Source organism: Sapajus apella, unplaced genomic scaffold (assembly GCF_009761245.1).
Source record: "Sapajus apella isolate SASKATOON/1434 unplaced genomic scaffold, GSC_monkey_1.0 scaffold25, whole genome shotgun sequence".
NCBI lineage: Eukaryota > Metazoa > Chordata > Mammalia > Primates > Cebidae > Sapajus > Sapajus apella.
The window spans coordinates 19,894,778-19,914,882 of NW_022436965.1; the positions used below are offsets into that span (position 1 = coordinate 19,894,778).

General features: G+C 37.9%; 2 protein-coding genes and 1 long non-coding RNA gene across 12 annotated transcripts in view; 2 read left to right on the forward strand and 1 right to left on the reverse strand.

The window, feature by feature from the left end:
* CUNH1orf112 (chromosome unknown C1orf112 homolog) overlaps positions 1 to 11,280 on the reverse strand; it is a 59,605-nt gene extending 48,325 nt beyond the window's left edge. For 2 of the 8 annotated variants that reach the window (XM_032291414.1, XM_032291413.1), the window contains exons 1-6: positions 10,994 to 11,227; positions 6,647 to 6,686; positions 4,623 to 4,711; positions 3,206 to 3,310; positions 2,314 to 2,454; positions 1,380 to 1,545 (exon numbers count right to left, since the gene is read on the reverse strand). In XM_032291414.1, the coding sequence (XP_032147305.1) occupies positions 1,380 to 1,545; positions 2,314 to 2,454; positions 3,206 to 3,310; positions 4,623 to 4,711; positions 6,647 to 6,686; positions 10,994 to 11,209 (757 nt within the window). In that variant the 5' untranslated portion in view covers positions 11,210 to 11,227. Of the gene's footprint in view, positions 1 to 1,281; positions 1,546 to 2,313; positions 2,455 to 3,205; positions 3,311 to 4,622; positions 4,712 to 6,646; positions 6,687 to 10,993 lie in introns of those variants that run through there. The other 6 variants (XR_004272834.1, XM_032291420.1, XM_032291415.1 and 3 more) reach the window with 6 other exon arrangements.
* Positions 475 to 19,794, forward strand: LOC116560165. Its single transcript, XR_004272835.1, has 3 exons — positions 475 to 488; positions 4,645 to 4,647; positions 19,338 to 19,794. It is a non-coding gene; the product is annotated as an uncharacterized LOC116560165 (long non-coding RNA).
* METTL18 (methyltransferase like 18) lies at positions 2,672 to 13,704 on the forward strand. 3 transcript variants are annotated; one of them, XM_032291435.1, is made up of 2 exons: positions 2,672 to 2,694; positions 12,329 to 13,704. In XM_032291435.1, exon 2 carries the CDS (start codon positions 12,537 to 12,539, stop codon positions 13,656 to 13,658), a length of 1,122 nt encoding a protein of 373 aa, XP_032147326.1. In that variant the 5' UTR covers positions 2,672 to 2,694; positions 12,329 to 12,536; the 3' UTR covers positions 13,659 to 13,704. The 3 variants fall into 3 exon arrangements, with proteins under 3 accessions (XP_032147326.1, XP_032147325.1, XP_032147324.1); XM_032291434.1 differs by lacking the exon at positions 2,672 to 2,694 and adding an exon at positions 11,306 to 11,338; XM_032291433.1 differs by lacking the exon at positions 2,672 to 2,694 and adding an exon at positions 11,341 to 11,430.
* Positions 19,795 to 20,105: the final 311 nt, after the last annotated feature.

Consider the following 20,105-nt stretch of genomic DNA (forward strand, 5'->3'; position numbering starts at 1 on the left):
ATGGGGTGAGTTTCTCCAATAATTAAAAGCATCTAATGAACAATTTCAACATTTTATTGAATTAAAATAGGTAATATCGTTTGGAAATAGTTGTGTCAAAAGAATTATTTAAACTATTTGTCACATTTTTAAGGTTTTTATAAATTTTGAAGTTTATACCTACCCAATGACCTAAATAAAACTACAAATGTTCAGAGGAATAAAAGTTGTACCCTGTTATCACTGAAATATTCTATAGATATAATTCTAATCCAAAATAATAAAACAAATTGCTAAGGAAAGAAAACCTAAAAAGGAAGAATTCAAATTAATTTACATGGTATTCATGCAAGGCTTTTACTAAGCCTGTGGTGGATTACTTATAAAAATGGCCACAATAACTGCCCTTTGTGAATCCACACTTTTCCACAATGACTCTGGGCTAAACCCTATGACGTGCTTTGACCCAGGGGACAATCATAAATTTAAGGCAAGCAGGAACTTGAAAAGTGCTAGCATACAGGGACCTGCTCACTCTTGCTGCTCTCAGAAACCCTGAAACCACTGGCATCAGGTATCTGAGCTGGGTGAGCCTACTGGATAAAGCACTTGGCTTTCTCAAGTACTTCTGCCTCTGTCAACAATCATATGTGAATGAAGTCACTGAAGTCACATGAGTGAGTTAGTGCCCCAAGTGGATCAGAGAAATTTGTCTCAGGGGATCCCATCCTGAACTGCAAACTCACAGAAACATGAATAAACAGAATAGTGAATAAAGATTCTGAGGTGGTGTGTTTGCAGGGCAATAAGTACCCGATACACTGCACAAAACCAACTTACTCTCTTTATACCAAAGTGTTGAATGCAAACTTTGCCCTTACACATTAGAGTATTGTTTTTCAAACTCTCAGTCATAATCCATTAATGAGTGATGAAATCAATGAACTGTGTTACAATCAGCAATTCTTTAAACTAGTATAGAGTGCATCACAGGTAAAATGAGTATATTTTATTATAATAAATATGTCTATGAGAATAGACATATTTACATACACATAAGCACGTATTTATATGTATTCTGCGAAAAATAAAAACTGCATCTCAATATGCGTTATGGTTAAGAAATATGAAAGTTATTGTCTCAGAATATGGACAGCCTCAGAGATTATAAAGTTATTTAAGTTAATCATTGTGAAGAAATGACAGTAACTGAATATGCAAATCTAGGTTAAGGTACCTAAAATAAATTTTAAAAATTCCAAATTTAAAGATTAAAAATTTGGTAAGATTTAAATCATTTAATGCATGATTAGTAGGAAAATAACATGAATCATTAGAGACAATTTTAATTAATACATGACTTATAGTCACCATATAAAGCAGAAGTTTTCTTCACTCACCTATTACCATATTCAAAATATCATCATTCTCATCTACTAAAGGGTCCATGCAAACCATGTCCAGCAATTCCATTAGCTGCTTTTGAAGAGAATAGGCCTCCTTGAAAAGAGCCTGGAGGTGGTCTGAAACTAGGTGTAAACGCCCAGAATACACAGATTCACTATTCTGATTACAGATATATAAAAATGAAAGAAAAAACAAATCATAAAAAGCTCAAGAGCCAGATTTACTTTCATATTATTAGAGATCGCAAATTTACCAAATCACATATTCATTCATTAAATAAATGTTTGGTGAACATCCATTAAATACAATGTGCTTCGAGAGATGCAAGCATGTATAAAATATGATTTCTCACTTTCATGATCTTGCAAATACAGAACTAAAAGAAAGGTAACATTAGGCCAGGTGTATGACATTTTTAGCATCTTATCAACAAGAGAGGTATTAATTAACTAGTGATTTTCATTCACCCAGCAAATAGCAGTATTAAAACGGTCTGTGCCCCACAAATTCTAGGCAAGCTTTTGTGTCTCAAGGATACCTTTGGCATGTAGAGATGGACTAAATAAGGATTAACTTCCCTTTATAAAAGGAAGTTCAGACATCTAATCATAACGGTGATTAAATACTGATCAATGAACATGGCAGAACTATTTCAGGATCCCTGTATCTCAACACAAATTCTTAAAACTTCTTTCTTTATAGAGGGGCAATAAGATAAAACTAAAAACCCTCAAAACTCCACTTCTAATGACTTCCTTATAACCACCTTTTTTGAAACAATTATTTACTTACATGCTCTTTAATCTATGGAAAAGTTTATTTCAATAATATAGACTAAAATGTAAAATCTTAGACAAACATTATGTTACTCAGCTCCTATGCATGTCAATCACAGACCATTCAAAGTATAATTAGACCTTTACTCACCTTACAATGTACAAATGTGCTTTTAATTATATGAAGGACTGAGGAGGGGAGACTCTGAATATTTTCCAAAATGATGGATGCCTGTGTGGCACAGACATGCTGAACACATCCTGTAAGAGCTCCTAAGAGCTGCACCATTGTCTTGGAATAAAGAAGGAAATTTCATTTAGAATATATTTTTTGTGCATTGAAAAGGTATCAGTCAGTATGCTGGGTGCTAGGATACAGCAGTGAACAAAACACATCTGTTCCTCTTTTCACAGAACTTTAGTCTATCAGAACTACAAATACTGGAACAACTATCTAGCCATTTAGAATCCTAACCCAAACTTCAAACACATGGCAGGTATTCTACGCATATCCCTTGGAAATGCAGATAGGGTAAGCTAGCTTGATGACTTGTCTTCTTCTAAGAGTTTATTATTCAGAATTCATGTTTCTATATTCACATCTTTAATTCTATAAATTTAATTCCAACATTAAGCCATTACATAACAATACATGGCTAATCAATATCAGTATAAAAATTTTGACTTTTTTTTTTTTTTTGAGACGGAGTTTCGCTCTTGTTACCCAGGCTGAAATGCAATGGTGTGGTCTTGCCTCACTGCAACCTTTGCCTCCTGGGTTCAGGCAATTCTCCTGTCTCAGCCTCCTGAGTAGCTGGGATTACAGGCACGCACCACCATGCCCAGCTAATTTTTTGTATTTTTAGTAGAGACGGGGTTTCACCATGTTGACCAGGATGGTCTTGATCTCTTGACCTCGTGATCCACTCACCTCGGCCTCCCAAAGTGCTGGGATTACAGGCGTGAGCCACCGCGACCGGCCCAAAAATTTTGACATTCTTTAAGCTCCCTCTCTCTCCAGCTTTCTAATACATTTGACTTACTTGTAAAATATTCTTTAGAGTGGTCTGGATTTCCAAATTTTGGCTTGACAGTCCTCTGGCTTGACTGGTTAATTCATACATCATGTCATCAAATAACTTCACAGTCTGTAAAAACAAATCAAGTAATAAACAGGAATAAGATAAATCACTAGAAAAGACAAAACTTTAAAGAGAAAACACAACGCAATGATTTGATTGTGCATTAGTAATATCCATGGACTATCATCTGCTTAACAATTGTACTTAAGTACAAAATTTGGAGAAAAAGTATTTTTACAATACACTCCCCCCAAAAGCCTCAAACAGAAATTTATTTTTCATTTCTGTGGTTTGAATATATTTAATAGCATCAATTTTTAAAAAAAATAACTCAAAGTTCATATTTTAGAGATGCAAAAAAATAAAAGTATTACTTTTGCACAATAAATTTTTCTTGAAGAATCCACATTCATATGGTCATATACAAGGGTATTTTCTGGAAGTAAGGAATTTGCACTGAATCCCCTATTCACTACTCACTTATTTTCTAACCAGTTTCCTTTTTTGACCCAATTCAAGATAACCTTCCTGAATTAAGGGTATAGTATATGACCTTACAACCAAGCTTTCTGTCTGTGAAAAGTTAGCCACCCTATAATGTTAATACTTGGATCTTTCTAACAATTTAAATGACCCAAATATTACAAAAATAGCAACACAGTCAACAATACAATGTAGTTAAAGAAGATATTGTTTCCCATAGGCTTGTTAACACTCAACATCCATTTTCATCTATACAACAGTTGGATCTTTTTCTAGCGGTCAACAACAAATTCTAAGAAATATTTCAGATAAAGAATCATCAAGTGACTATGAGTACAAGAAATCTGAAAGATTATGTTTAAAAGCTAAAGTTAGAAACCCATTCCAATAACAGATTATTACAAATAATCTGTTTCATTTTGGCACCAAAGTATCTTTAGTTCCCTCCATTTAAAACAAAAAAGTATGATTGTGCTTTTTAGAGAAAATGTATATCATACATATTTAAAAAGTAATAAATAGTCCGGGAATTTAATATTTAATCTTTGTTACTTGATTTTGCCAATATTCCAGCTTTTTTTAAAATTGAGGGTTCCATCATTCTGTCACCCAAACTGGAGTACAGTGTTTTTAAAATACAAGAGCATTTAAAATTGACTACAAATAATTTAAATTCAATTAATAAAATACCCATAAAATCTGAAAATATAACAGTTTTTAATTGCCTCATGATCACACTAACACCATTATGGTCTCACATGACATCTATTTACTGCTTATTTTTATTTTGAATACATTTGTTATATTAGAAAAACAGAGCTATAATAAATAATAAATTATCTAAGACTGAGGCTAGATTCCTCACATCACATATTTTCAGGTAATAGTATTATACCTTTGGTAACACTTGTGAAAAGAAAGTCTGTTCCAATGTCAGGTGGTTCATATGAGGTAAAAACATTTCTACAATAATTTTCAAAATTTCTGTAAAGCAAATAACATATTTTATAAAAATATTGTCACGTCAGTCAACAAAGGCCACTGCCCTTTATTTAATGCAAGAATACTACCAATTAAAGTTTGTTACACTTTCTAAATACCATATTCTATGTAGAGAAACTATTATCTAATAGACAAAAAAAAAAAAAGAGAGAGAGAAAGGAAACAACCTACATATTTAACAACTGTGGGCTAAATAGCTGTGTACATCTACTGAATAGGATCTGCCATCATTAAAATGACATTTTAAAACATGGAAAATGTTCAAAATATAGTTACACAAAAAGTTTCCAAAATATAACACCAATATAGATAAACATGTACAAACAATGATGGATAAGCTGGCAGGAATATATGGAATGAAATTGTTGTCCTCAAAATCTTAAACCATTTCAGATCAGCAGATGTTTTGTTATCTTTTCTGTTTTTCTACACATATCTTATTTTTCTACGTTTCATCTTTCTCTACATGTTTCATATTCATGTCCACAATGAACATGAATAACTTTTATACTCATGATAAAAAGAAATTTACTTAAAAAAAATTATGCCACACATGGTGGCTCGCACCTGTAATCCCAGCACTTTGGGTGGCTGAGGCAGGAGGATTGCTTGAGACCAGGAGTTAAAGACCAACCTAGGAAAGATGGCAAGACCTCATGTCTACCAAAAAATAAATAAATAGAAAATTAGCCAGGCATAGTGGCAAGTGCCTGTAGTCTCAGCTGCTTGAAAGGCTGAGATGAGAGGATTGCTTGAGCCTGAGAGATGGAGACTGCAATGAGCTGTGTTCACACTACGACACTCTAGCTTTGGCAACAAAGCAAGACCCTGTCCCTCCAAACAAACAAACCAAAAATTAGGCTGAGCATGATGGCTGAGACTTGTTAACCCAGCACTTTAGAAGATGGAGGCAGGAGAATAGCTTGAACCCAGGAGTTCAGCTGCCTGAGCTATGATCGCACCACTGCTCTCCAGACTGTGCAACAGAGCGAGAACTTGTCTCAAAAACAAACTTTGGGGCCAAGTACAGTGGCTCACACCTGTAATCCCAGCAATCAGGAAGGCTGAGTAAAGCATACAGTTAAAACAGGAGGATCACTTGAGCTCAGGAGTTTGAGAACAGCCTGGCCAACATGGTAAAACTCCATGTCTACTAAAAATACAAAAATTAGCCAGGTGTGGTGAAGCATGCCTGTAATCCCAGCTACTCGGGAGACTGAGGCAGGAGAATCACCCAGCCTGGAAGGTGGAGGTTGCAGTGAACCAAGATCACACCAATGCACTCCAACCTGGGCAACAGAATGAGACTCCATTAAAAGAAAAAAGAAAACAAAAATTAGGCCCCATTACACAGTGTAGATTCAAATTATAAGCGAATATTCCATAATCAAGTGAAATGTAAATAGAAAAATCTAACGCAAAATATGAATACACTGAGCAGTCTAGTCTTAACCCTCTTCCGACTGAAAGAGTAAATCTCATCAAGTAAGACTGATGAAGACATGAAAATGAGAAAGTCAACTTCCTCCAAATAAATTTGTTATCACCTAGATAAACAGCTTTTGGCAACTTAGAAAGTATTTTCAAAATGATACTAAACACATTAGAGGCTGATGGTTTTTCAGCAGACTGCAAATCATATTTTATATAGGTCTAAGCATAACAAGTAACATTTAATATTTACAATGTGTTTATACATACATCATCAACAAACCATTTTTGGTATTTATCCAAAATGTAATTTAAAACTTTTAAGAGCTGAAATTCAAAGGAATTTGTTCAAGTAACTGTAGGTTTAAGGCTATAACACAGAAAACAGTTAAATTTCGAGGGAATACAAAACTGTTCCATTAACGTATGTGCGGACTCAGACCTTAACATCGAAGTAAATCATACAGTTCAAACAATTTTACTTACGAATATGCTCAATCCAACTGTCAGAATGTTGAGACAAAGAGTAAGATAATTAAGGAAGATCTACTATCATAGTAATAGGATATTCATTACTCAGTATAAACTTAAAAAAAAAAAAAAAAAAAAAACCCTTCTGAAGTTTAAGCAATGACCTGTAAGAGACTGGAACTAGACTCAAGTTACTGGCTTAATTTTGCCTTTAAAAACTTAAGGTTTATTAGATAAACAGTATTGTGGAAATATATTAAAGAAATATTTTGAAAACTGCCCAGGGACAAACTTGCCTTTTCAAACTATGCAGTCATAAAATATTTTTGACAGATAAGAAACAGTGCTACAATAATCCACAGGCTAATGATTTATTTATTTTAGAGAGAGGGTCTCACTCTGTCACCGAGGATGGAATGCAGTGGCATGATCATACCTCACTGCAGTGTCAAGCTCCTGGGCTAAAGTGATCCTCCCATCTCAGCCTTTCAAAGAGCTGGGATTACAGGAGTATATATCACTATGCCCAGTTTGGACTCCCGATTTCTAGTACAAGAAAGAAATTTCTCTTTCCTCAACAGTTCTATAGTACTTAATTTATACCTGTCTTAAGTCACTCATCACCTTCTGTCTTATTTTCATATTACTTGCATACCTATCTTACCAACCTTAACAGACTGAAATTCTTCTGCACATAGCAGATTACAAATACATGACAATATTCTCCATATGCACCATCAAGAATAACTGTTACAAATGTTTTACTGTAAAAACACTAAGAATCATCAAAGAATGTAAGAAAAATTAATAACCTGGCTGGGCGCGGTGGCTCACACCTGTAGTCCCAGTACTTGGGAAGCTGAAGGAGGTAGATTACAAGGTCAGGAGTTCAAGACCAGCCTGGCCAACATGGTGAAACCCCATCTCTTTTGTATCTTTGTAAAGATACGAAAAATTAGCTAGGCATGGTGGCACGTGCCTGTAATCCCAGCTACTCGGGAGGCTGAGGCAGGAGAATCCCTTGAACCTAGGAGGCAGACGTTGCAGTGAGTCAAGATCAGGCCATTACACTCAAGCCTAAGCAACAGGGCAAGACTCCATCTCAAAAAAAAAAAAAAGAAAAATAGAAAAAAGAAAGATAAAAATGAACAACCCATAATCCTACCACACTAATACAAGAATTCATTCCTCTTCTGAAATCTTATTTTTTAATAGCAGTAATCAAAATGAGGTCATTAACTCAAACTTGAGTTCAGTACGGTAGAATTGGCCTCATGAAAAAATTTCAGTAAAGCTCAAAAATTTGCTAGCTGTTCCAAAATTGGTCAGTTATAACTACACAGACATGCAAATAAGGCCTGGAAAATAATATGTAAAATGCAAAACATGAAAATGACTTTTTGGGTAATGGAATTGTAGATATATTGCAAATTTTTCATTTGTTGAAATAGTGAAACTAAAATACTACAAGCTGAAAAAAAAGTATTGTCTAATTAGACTCCCAGGTATTTTTAAAACATGAAATATTTTTAGCCCTTTAATGCTCACTACGTGTCAGGCACTATTCTAGGTCGTGCAGATAACGCTGTGAAGAATATCAACTTCCTGCCTTTATGAATTTTGCAACACAATGTGGAAAATATAAAAGCAAACAAGGGCATTTCTTTCAACGATAATGCACTTTTTAGAAAACTGAACAGGTCAATGTGATACAAGTTTAAGACTGGGTTTGAGTGAACTACCTAAGATTGAAGGCTCTGAAAAAGTCCCTCTAAGGAGGTGACATTTGGGCCAAGACATAAACATAAACAATGAGATATACAAATGGCTCGGAGAACAAACCAGGCTAAGCACAAAGACCCTGTGGTAGGTAAGCCTAATGTATTCATGAATAGAGTGTAGTTAACTAGGTATGAGAGAAGGGCAAGGCATAGATCACCTGGAGCCTTGAAGGTAAAGTGGTTTTAACAGGGAAATGACATGATCTACATTTTTCCCTCTGAACTTTTTTGGAATAATGAATTATGAGTGGAAACAAGGAAACTCTTAACAATACTCCCAAGTGAGAGGTGATAGGAATTTGGTTTCAGAGTGGTAGCAATGAGGGTGAAGATAAGTGGATTGATTCAAGACATAGTTTGGTGGCCGGCTGCTGTGGCTCATGCCTGTAATCCCAGCACACACTTTGGGAGGCCAAGACAGGCAGACACGGAGTCAAGAGATCGAGAACAGCCTGACCAACATGGTGAAACCCCATCTGTACTAAAAATACAAAAATTAGCCGAGTATGATGGCTCGCACCCATAGTCCCAGCTACTTGGGAGGCTGAGGCAGGAGAATCCCTTGAACCTGGGAGGCAGAGGTTGCAGTGAGCCAACATTGTGCCACTGCACTCCAGGCTGGCGACAGAGCGAGATGCCATCTCCAAAAAAATTTTTGAAAAGACGACTGAGAAGCATCCCAGCAACCCGACCACAGCCGGTCTTCCCTGAACACCATGAACCACACTGTCCAAACGTTCTTCACTCCTGCCAGCACCAACTGTCCCCAGAACTATGAGATGCTGAGGAGCATGAGGTGGATGTGCTGGGGGCACCCCACAACCCTGTGCTCCCAGCATCCACTGTGATCCACATCCGAAGCGAGACCTCCATGCCCGACCATGTTGTCTGGTCCCTGTTCAACACCCTCTTCATGAACTCCTGCTGCCTGGGCTTCATAGCATTCGCCTACTCCGTGAAGTCTAGGGACAGGAAGATGGTTGGTGATCTGACCAGGGCCCAGGCCTATGTCTCCACCGCCAAGTGCCTGATCATCTGGGCCCTGATTTTGGGTATCATCATGACCATTCTGCTGATCATCATCCCAACACTGATTCTGCAAGCCTATCAGTAGATCCAGAGGAATCATCCTGGCTAGGGGCTCTGCCCGTGACCTGTCTCCCACATACTCCAGCTTCCATTCCTCACCCTGCCCCCAGCCAAGTCCTGTATCACCCCTTAACCTTCACACACTTTTCTACAATCGCGTTCAATAAAGTGCATGTGTTCCTGAAAAAAAAAATATATATATATTTTTTGAAAAGACATAGTTTGGAATCAGAAACAATAGAACTGACTGGGTGTATGTGCATGAGACAGAGAGGATCCAAGGTTTTAGTTTGTGAAACCATTTACTCAGATGAGGAAAACGAGAGGAAGAACAAGTTTGGGCTATTTTGAGTATGACGTTTGAAGTACAAAGCTAGGTGGGAATGTTGACTTTCAACTTAATGAAGTCTCTCTATAAGCTTATGGGGAAAAGAGGAATCATGTTCTGTGTGTCTGTTCTCCCAGAGCCTAACACCATAACTCATGCACATTATGTATGCAGTTTTTTAATGTTTTGAGGATAGCTATTTGTTTTCAAGTTAAAACTCCTTGAAGACGGCAATTCTGTCTCTACACAAAAACTAAAATGACTTACATGTTATAGGCTTTAGCTGCACATAATCTGTGCAGTATTGAGATGCTCTCAAGTGAAGGTTACTTTTTTTTTCGAGTTTAATTGTATAAAGGTGGGCTCAAAAGTTGTGAAAAAAATACGCATACATATGGTTTATCATAAAAGGCTAGGATTCCAGGCACATTTACAACCACAAAGGCATGATGAGACCAATCAAGAACGAGCAGCACCTGGACGTCGAAGGCACTCAGCGCCTCAAATCCAACAGCTGAAAGCCAACAAGCGGAAGCAACTCTTTAAGAAAAAGACTTCAACCTGGGCGCGAGGAGTGAGACCTCGTCTCAAACAAAATAAAGAAAAAAGGAGGAAAAAAAGAGGTCTGAGAGAGGAGGGAGGAAAATCATTCTTATTTATTGAACATCTTTTAAAGATTTCACACCATAGAACTACGTCCTTGAATTCTCTAATTCTTAGAAAGGCATTATTCATATTCACCACCCTTTTTAACGGGAGACAAAAGCTCAGAGTATCTCGCTTTACCTCAACCTATTAAGAGCCAGAGCTATCCTCATACCCCAGGTCTTAGTCCTTGCCTCCCCCATTACCCGCTAGCAAAAGCGTTTACACTTAACTGCAAGCAGCGAGTACAAAAAAACTCAAAGAAGGAATCGAAGACAACTCCACATCCATTGCTAAAGCCTTAGGTCCAGAACACGTCCGCTCGCGAGCCTTTCCCATGGTTATCATTTCCTCTCCAGTCCCTCGCTTTTCATCCCACTCACCGACAAAGAAAAGAGAAGGTTGAGGCCGCAGTTACATAACCCAGCCTGGCGGTGGGTCTGAGGGTACAGAAGAGAAAGAAGTTCGCGACCCGCTCACAGCCCCTTCTAGGTGGGATTGACAACCAAGGAAGGATATGAGGAGTCGAGGCAGGACGGACGGCAGTTCCCGGCGGCATAGCTCCTCTGACCAGCTACTTAATTCTTCCAGGGGAACCGCTCTAACCGGGACCGCGCGTTCCTGAGACATACTTTCGCCAAACAGCACAACTTCAAACCAGTCCCGCCACAGCCCAGACCGGAAACCCACAGTCCCGCCAGCCCTTGCGCGCTCTCCGCCGGCCCCCGGAACCATAGAGCGGAGGCCGGCTGGTTTCTTTGTTAACCTGGGTCCCTCAAAGCCGGAAAGAAAGTCGGGTTTCTCTAGCCCCTGGAGGACTTGACTCACTGGTGCGTGATTTCAGGCCGGAGGAGGTGTCTTGAGGTGAGGTTTTTCAGCCGGGCGATCCAAGGACACGTCGGGAAGCTAGCATCCCTGGGTCTGGATCACTGTAAACATTACATTCAGATGGGGAGGTGAGGGCCAGAAGTCCCCAGATTTGCTACCCATTGGCTTTTGAGATAGCACTTCTAGGGTCGGATTTGTTCTGGGACCTGCAGCCGGAAGTGACTCCAAGCCTTGCAGCGTGATGGGAGAGAAAAACTGCGCGTTCCTAGCCGCCGGACTGGGTGACTCGCCTCTCCCTCCATTTGTAAATCTTATGTAAAGGGATTAAAGAGCCCACCTGCCAGAGCTGTGAAAATTGAAGCAGACGGTATAGTGTCTATCGCAGTAGATGGAAGATTCTCAATAAAGTTGCTTCCGATTTCTACAGGTCTCTCCAAACGACTACTGTGCCCTACTTGGTGTTTCCTCTAACACCAAATTAATCTTTACTAATTATTTCCAAATTACCCCCACTTCCATACACGTAGGGCTGCCGTTCTCGACTAAATGTTTGGAGTGAAGTCTTGGATGAATTTACATACACCAAACCATACCTGTGCATGTTTTTAAAGGGATGCTCACTTACCAAAATAAAATATTGCACGTCTTTTATAAAAAAACAGAAGTTAAGATGTTTTGGAAGCTTAGGGGGTGAATATGTTTGAGCACAGTCAAGACAGCTGAAAAACAGCAAGTAGCTAGACTGTCCCATCTGAATATCTTGGACTTTGTTTGTCCAGGTGGTGGTAGTTGCTGCTGCTGTTGCTCTTCTGTTTGTTTTTATAGCTGATATTCTTCTCCCACTCATACACCCTTAAAGTGTGTATGAGTATCCAAATCTCCTATCTCTGTCTCTCCCCAAAAGTTTTTTAGAAAAGGCAGCTGTATGATGGGACGGGGAGGGGGCGGGGTGGCTGTTTAATATTATTAGTGAAATGTGACATTTTGCTTTAATCATCATTTTCTTTCTTTTTTCTTTCTTTCCAGAGCTGCATGGAAAGAGGACCAAAGACCTCTAAAAAGTCATTTGGAAATATCTCTAAATATTTGTTACCATATATAGGCTGCTAAAGAGAAATTGAACCCAACAAAACTAATTGAATAATTGAAGCAGGTTTGTGTGTGTCATCAACATCAAATTCTATCCAGAAGTTGCAGAATCTGAATTTAATGCTTGTGTGCATTTAATAAGAGGATGACCTTTCAGTTTAATTTCACTATAGAAGACCATCTGGAAAATGAATTAACATCCCTTGGAGATGGAGCTTTGACCCTGGATTCCTCAAAAGAGCTGTCAGTCTCAGAAAGTCAAAAAGGAGAAGAACGGGACAGAAAGTGTTCTGCAGAACAGTTTGGTGTGCCTCAGGATCACCTGTGGGAACGTAAGTCAACGGAAAATGCAGCTCCCTCTCAAGACACGGACAGTCCACTCAGTGCAGCCAACAGTTCAAGTAACTTGAAGCCACATGAAAAACAGCCCTGCTTCAGAGCTGCCAAAGAGCATGCTATGCCTAAAGATTTAAAGAATATGTTAGAAAATAAAGTCATAGAAACATTACCAGGTCTCCAGCATACTAACTTAGCAGTAGTGAAAACCGTCTTGTTGAAAGAGAGCTTCCCTGGAGAAAACATAGTTTCAAAAAGCTTTTCTTCTCACTCTGATCTGATTACAGGTGTTTATGAAGGAGGCTTAAAAATCTGGGAGTGTACCTTTGACCTCCTGGCTTATTTCACAAAGGCGAAAGTGAAATTTGCTGGGAAAAAAGTCTTGGATCTTGGTTGTGGATCAGGCTTACTGGGTATGATTGCATTCAAGGGAAGGGCCAAAGAAGTTCACTTTCAAGATTATAACAGTATGGTGATTGATGAAGTAACCTTACCTAATGTAGTAGCTAACTCCACTTTGGAAGATGAAGAAAATGATGTAAATGAACCAGATGTGAAAAGATGCAGGAAATCAAAAGTAACACAAGAACTATATCAATGCCGGTTTTTTTCTGGTGAGTGGTCTGAGTTTTGTAAGCTTGTACTAAGTAGTGAAAAACTTTTTGTAAAATATGATCTCATTCTCACCTCAGAAACCATTTACAACCCAGATTATTATAGTAATTTGCACCAGACTTTCCTTGAACTGTTAAGTAAAAATGGACGTGTACTTTTGGCCAGCAAAGCACATTATTTTGGTGTAGGTGGAGGTGTTCATCTCTTTCAAAAGTTTGTAGAAGAAAGAGATGTTTTTGAGACTAGAATACTTAAAATAATTGATGAAGGATTGAAGAGGTTCATAATCGAAATGACTTTTAAGTCCCCCAGTTAATATTCACTGAGTATCCAAAACGAAATAAACAGAAGGACCAAAAATTTTTTGGTGTGTTTGATTTCTGTTTTGCTGTTTTTTTTTCTGAAATATTAATGTTGTTTATTTCAAATCATAAGTGAACTATGTTAGCAATCTTGTACTTACTAGTTGAAACTGAGAAAGTATCCTTGTGCATTTGATGAGATCTGGGAAATCATTCTGTAGGAAAATTCAGTATTCTCCATCTTCATTCTATTTGACTTTTTTACCACTTTTGACATTACATGAAATTGTTCCCAGAAAATCCTGCTATTTCTTATCTCAAGTTTGTGAATTTCTTCCCAATATTCATTAGTTCGCTGTTTACATGAAATGTCTGGTCAGATCCCTATGCCGCTAATACGTATCACTAAATATTAGGTTGAAGGCCTTAGGTAAATAGGAAGAAGTTTTTGTTTCATTTTGTTTTTATATTTATTTATGTTGTATAGTAAGGACCAGAATGGTGAGAATTTAACTAAATTCACATGGAGATGAGGAAACAAAGGGAATCTGTGACAGAGTATAAAACTGACATAGAGAACTTGTACTACTTGAGGTTTACCCCTTATAAAAAAGTAAGGGGCCTTATGGTCTTGGTGGGAGGAAAAAGAATAAGAAAGGAGAATTCCAGATTTGGGGGAGTATAGACTTCTCACCAGTTGTTAAATAATAGGAAAGAAAGGAGAAAGTATTTTATTGATTCAAATGCAAAACTTTTCACATTTTATCACATTAGGAATTGTGGTCTGCCTTGCTCTCTATAACAGCAGTATAATTGATAGCATTTTTTTTTTCTCTTGGAAGTAGCTAAAATAATCGAACATCATGTATTCAACTAAATGTGATATTTACTGGACATCTACAGTTAACTAGGCACTTTGTATAGCATCTTGCATAATATAACCTTATGAGGTGTATGTCTCCCACATTTTAGTAGCAATCATAATAGCTAACAGCATTTAGTAGTACTATATACAGGGCAGAAGAGCTTTACATATGTTAACATTAAATATTCATAACTACCCTATACAACTCCAAAAAGTTGATTGATTTGCTCCCAACCACATTTCTAACCTTGAACTAAAATCTGAATAGTTAAAAAGCTTTACACTCTTTCATCACCCAGTGGTCTCAACTCTATCAATGCCCATTTTCATCACAAATATTTCTTAGCACCCTCTAATTATGCTAGAATGAAAGTCATAAAGAAACATTTATATACAATATTAAAAAGTATATCCCTAGTTTATATATAATTATGTATGTGACGTTCACAACTATAAGATGAAGAAAGTAATTTATAATCAAATAACTTATATCTCATCAGATACATGCACAGGTGTAGCTACACAGAGGACATGCAGTAGCCAGATGCTTGTACCTAGAACAGGGGTCCCTGAAGCCTGGGCTGTGGACCAGTACCAGTCTGTGGCCTGTTAGAAACTGGGCTGCACAGCAGGAGGTGAGTCGTAGGCAAGTGAGTTTTACTGGCTGAGCTCTTGTCTCCTGTCAGATCAGCATTGGCATTAGATTCTCACAGGAGTGCAAACCCTATTGTGAACTGCACATGTGAGGCATCTAGTTTGCGCACTCCTTGTGAGAATCTAATGCCTGATGATCTGAGGTAGAACAGTTTCATCCTGAAACCAACCCCCTGCCCAGCCCTTCATGAAAAAATTATCTTCCACGAAACTGGTCCCTGGTGCCAAAAGGGTTGGGGACCACTAACCTAGAGTATCATTACTGAAAACGCTCCACAGCTGCAATTCCAGACCTACATACTAGGTAAGGTAGAACAAATTGGCCTTGACAGCTGGATTGGGGAATTGAGGTACAAATCATTGGACAGAGGCTCATAACACAATAATCAGTTTTCAATGATTTTGAGACAAATAGGTATCTCTCAATTCTCCGAGAGGAATTAGACTTTTAATGAGGTGTCATGCAGCAGGCCCATTAAGGAACAGCACAGACACAGCCTTTGACCAGGGGCTCAGGACACAATTTCGGTTCCTAGGGAGAGGGTCCAACAAGTGCAGAAAGGATCAAAACAGAAGCCCAGTCATGGGAGCTAGATAATTCGGGGCACTAAAGATAAATTTGGGGTTATCAAACAGCCCAAAGGAATCACGCCTATCCAAGTCAGCTGGCAGCAAAAGGGACTTGAGACACAAGTATGGCTATAAATCCAGAAAAGGATACATAGCTTTCTCATGTAACAGTGTAATTTAATCACATAAGGGGTATGATACCTTGGGTGAAAATTCAATTTCTCTATCTGTAAAACAAAGTTTATAATACTATGTCCCTACCAGAGTTCTTTGAAGATTAAGAGTTATGCATTTATCATGATTCCTATCATCGTTCCTATGTATAAGTTGAAATTATTATTGTTAATAATTCTTACTATGTAGTTACCCTGTTTTCTGAACCAGATAGGAAGTCCTGCTCACTTTTGTTAAAAATGGTGTTTGTGTTGTGCTCACTTCGGCAGCACATACACTAAAAATGGCGTTTGTGCCTTTACAATATGCAAATCTCAGTTCAGAACTTGAAGAAACCACTAAGTTCTAAACTTTGCTCTGCCCACCATTAATCTCCACTCCCTCCCATTCCATTCACTTCCCCACTCCCCACCTCCACATTCCTAAATTGTCTCTTTTGGAAGCTTTGGTTGCAGATTATTTAGGATGAAGAAGAGTGAATCTTGTAAATTTGCTTCTAAAACCCAGTCACAGATGTGCCGTGTTCTGCCTTTAAACTGCCCATTTCTCAGATGTGCCTGTACTCTAAGTTCCGGTTTTTATGTCCCACAGATGACATTCTGTCCATGGCTCAGAAAGTCATGGAAATGTCTCTGTGCAGACTAAGAGTTGTGACTTCTCCGTGTCCAATGCAGTGGCCAGTGACACATCTGCTGTAGGGTCTGTGGGGTAGGTAAGTGTCAGCGTGTCATCTAGAGAATGAGCTTTTTGAGAAGAGCAAACCTATCTTCACTTTTCAATCCCCTCCATCATGTTTTCTTCAGGTACTTACCAAATGGTAATTTGAGAAAGTGTAATAGCAAGGAAACCCTGATTTCATGAACTTGATTCTTTGCCTCCTTTTCAGCCAGAATATTTTAAAAACTTTTTGCACCATGTTTATGATGCCATTGTGATTGCTGATAATAAGGCTTTTCTTTGGGTAACAGTACACATTTAAAATTGTTATCACAGCTAGTGTAGCCCAGCAGAGAAGTTGCTCTGTGTGTTGCAAGAATCCTTTATCGCAGTCCAGGGATGTAGCTTCTAATCAGCCAGGATGGTTGGGGGAAACCATAGCACATTTATAACCACTAGATATCAAATTTCTGCCTTTTCAAGGAATTAAAATTCAGATAGCCCTTAAAAGGAGTTTCATCATCTACATGGGAGATTATCGAACAAAAATGCTTTTCTGTTTGAAAGAAACTATGTAAAAATAACAATTACAAAGAAAAACTTTATAACTTAAATATTACCTAACTTAAATATCACTTAATAAAGTGAGTCATTTTACCCCTCACAGAGCAAGTTGAGTAGCCAATTTGTGATCTGCTATGTGTATATATCAGGGATACTGTAGCTCTTCTTTTCCATTTACTGATGGGATGGAAAAAGTGAATATGAAGGGTTGCCTTGGGCAGTAAAGTTGACCCTTAAACAACATGGGGACAGGGGTTCCCACATCCATGCAGTTAAAAATCCACATATAACTTTTGACTCCTCGAAAACTTAACTACTAATAGCATACTGTTGACCTGAAGCCTTATAGATAACATAAACAGTTGACTAACACATATTTTGTATGTTATGCGTATTATAGACTGTATTCTAATAATAAAGTAAGCTAGAGAGAAGAAAAGGTTAAAAAAATAGGAAGAAGAGAAAATATATTTACTATTCACTAAGTGGAAGTGGATCATCATAAAGGTCTTCGTGCTTGTCATCTTCAAGTAGACTTATCATCTTTGAGTAGACTGGGGAGGAGGAGGAAGAGTAGGGGTTGATCTTACTGTCTCAGAGGTAGCAGAAGTAGAAGCAAATCTGCATATTGCATATAACTGACTATGCAATTCAAATCCATATTGTTCAAGGGTCAGTTGTATATATTTTAAGTCTTTACAATGTATTCAGTCTCATGAAACCCCAATAGCCTTGGCTGTGCTGCTGCTGGACTGTGTGGTTCACAGTGCAAAGAGAAAGATGCTCCTTCCTCCAGGAGGATTTAGCCCCATGATAGGGGGAATGATGGGGTAAGTCAAAGAAAATCTGTTTTTAACCACATTTGCCCTTTCAACTCTTCTCTTAGTCATCCTGTGGCTTAGAACTACAAACTTCCACAGCCTTCCAACTGATAAGATATAGGAAAATGGGTAAAAAGTAATCAACATTTAAAAAAAACTATGTAACATACATCACATGTACAAAGGGGGCTATAAGATATGGGTTTTTCTTCTCACAATAGATTTCATGCTCACAACAGCCATTCCATTGAAGACATCCAGCATGGCAAAATGGAATAAGGTTTTAGTAATCTCATCGAGAAATAGATTGTTAAAGAAAAAATGGTTCAATATTACTTGTTAAAGCATGGTAAGGCAGGCTTTATTCTGTACCATTGAGAAGTAAGGGACCATGGCAATGGGATTTTGCAGTAGGGGAGAGAAATTGGGCTTAACTGCAGAGTATAGACAAGTGGGAATTTATAGCCAAGGAGCAAGGTGGTGGTCAGTGGATGAAAAAATAGTAACAGGAAACATCAGGGGTAAGGAGGATTCTAACCTAACAGAACCTGACAGAATTCTTGCTGAAGACAAGCCAGACATTCCCATGGAGGGAGACAGTGACCTTTGAGGTAGGGATTCTTGCTAAACGGACTTAGCAGAGTTCTTTACTAAAACTGGATTTTATGCGAAAGTCCACAGATCGGCATAAGAGAAAGTCTAGAGCCTAACTAAATTTGGCCAAGGAAAGAATCTATCAAGGTGAATGCAGCGTTCGAACTGGAGATTAGGGCTAAAGAAGCAAGGATTCCTGTGTGAGCTTCCCACCACTGAACACTGTACCCCGCAGTGAAAGCATCCAAATGAGCACTGAAGTCAGATGGCTGCTGAAATCTGTCCCTATCGCCTCATTCAAGAGTCTTGGAGGTTCTCTGCCTGTCTTGGCTACATTGCAGCAGTGGCAGCATAATTCTGAAAGCCTCCAAACAATCCAGTTAGCCACACAGTATCTGTGTAGCTCTAGTAATTTTCAAAGCCCCCTCTCAAACCTCCAGCAGGTCCCCACCAGTAAAGTTCTCCTCCTGGTCTCAGTGGAGTGGTCATGGATCATTCAACCTGCTTAGTCACCTGTCAGATCTTTGTAAGGCTACAGAGGAGAAATCAATATGCTTTACAATGTGTAAACAATGAATTTGTCCACTGAGAGATCCTGAAAATTTTGTTTAAAGAAATAAATAGGAAAAAAATTATTTCCATTCTGTCATGTCTGGTCAAGACTTGTCCAGATTCTTTCTGTGTGTCTAAAATGTTCTAAAGCTCAAAATTCTTCTAAATCTCTGCTATTTTAGGATAAATAACTTCTAGTGAATTTCTTTAAATTAGATGCTGAACTTATTTTAAATTGCAAGAAAAAAGTATTCAGGGTGTGGGCATTTTTTTTTTTTAAGAGAGAATTTGTGCGGAAAGGTAGACTATTACCTAGAAATTCAGAACACATCCAGTCAGCTCAGTGGCACAGCATGTTCTCATTAACCAATCTCTCTGCCAGCTTTTTTTAAATTGTCATTGCTATTCTACCCTCTTTGTGTTTTAAAAGTCTTCAGAGGGAGACATATTTTTAATGATTTGCTTTTCTTTCCTAAGCTTTCCACAAATTAAACTCTGTATCCTGTTTGCTTTGCTATGTTCAAACTTCTCAAGGATTTTTACAATGAGAATCAAAAAGATTCTTGCTTCATGGAAAATACCTTAGAGATGCATTTTCTAGGAAGGGTGGTGCAGACATTTTTAATATTCTGTATTTTAGTTCCTTTAACAGGAAATGCATTCAAGCCTGTATTTTAAATATTAAAATAACCATTCTTTAACTTTGTGACTAGATTTCATTTTCCCAAAGTGGGAAAAACTATTATTTATGTAACCTCCCTCAAAATACTTCAGAACCTCTTGTGTCTTATCTCCTAACATAGTTTAACATAAACAGAAATAGTCTTAGAGTTGAAATCATTAGAGATTCTTAAGCTTCTGGTAAGTTTAATTAGTTTGCTATTATATATTACTGTCATATAGATATTTTACTCAATTGCTTAAAAAGGAATGGCAAAACGAAATATAAAAACCTGAATGTAAATTATTTTGCCCATAATTGACTTAAAGAAACATGATGGATCAGCCCA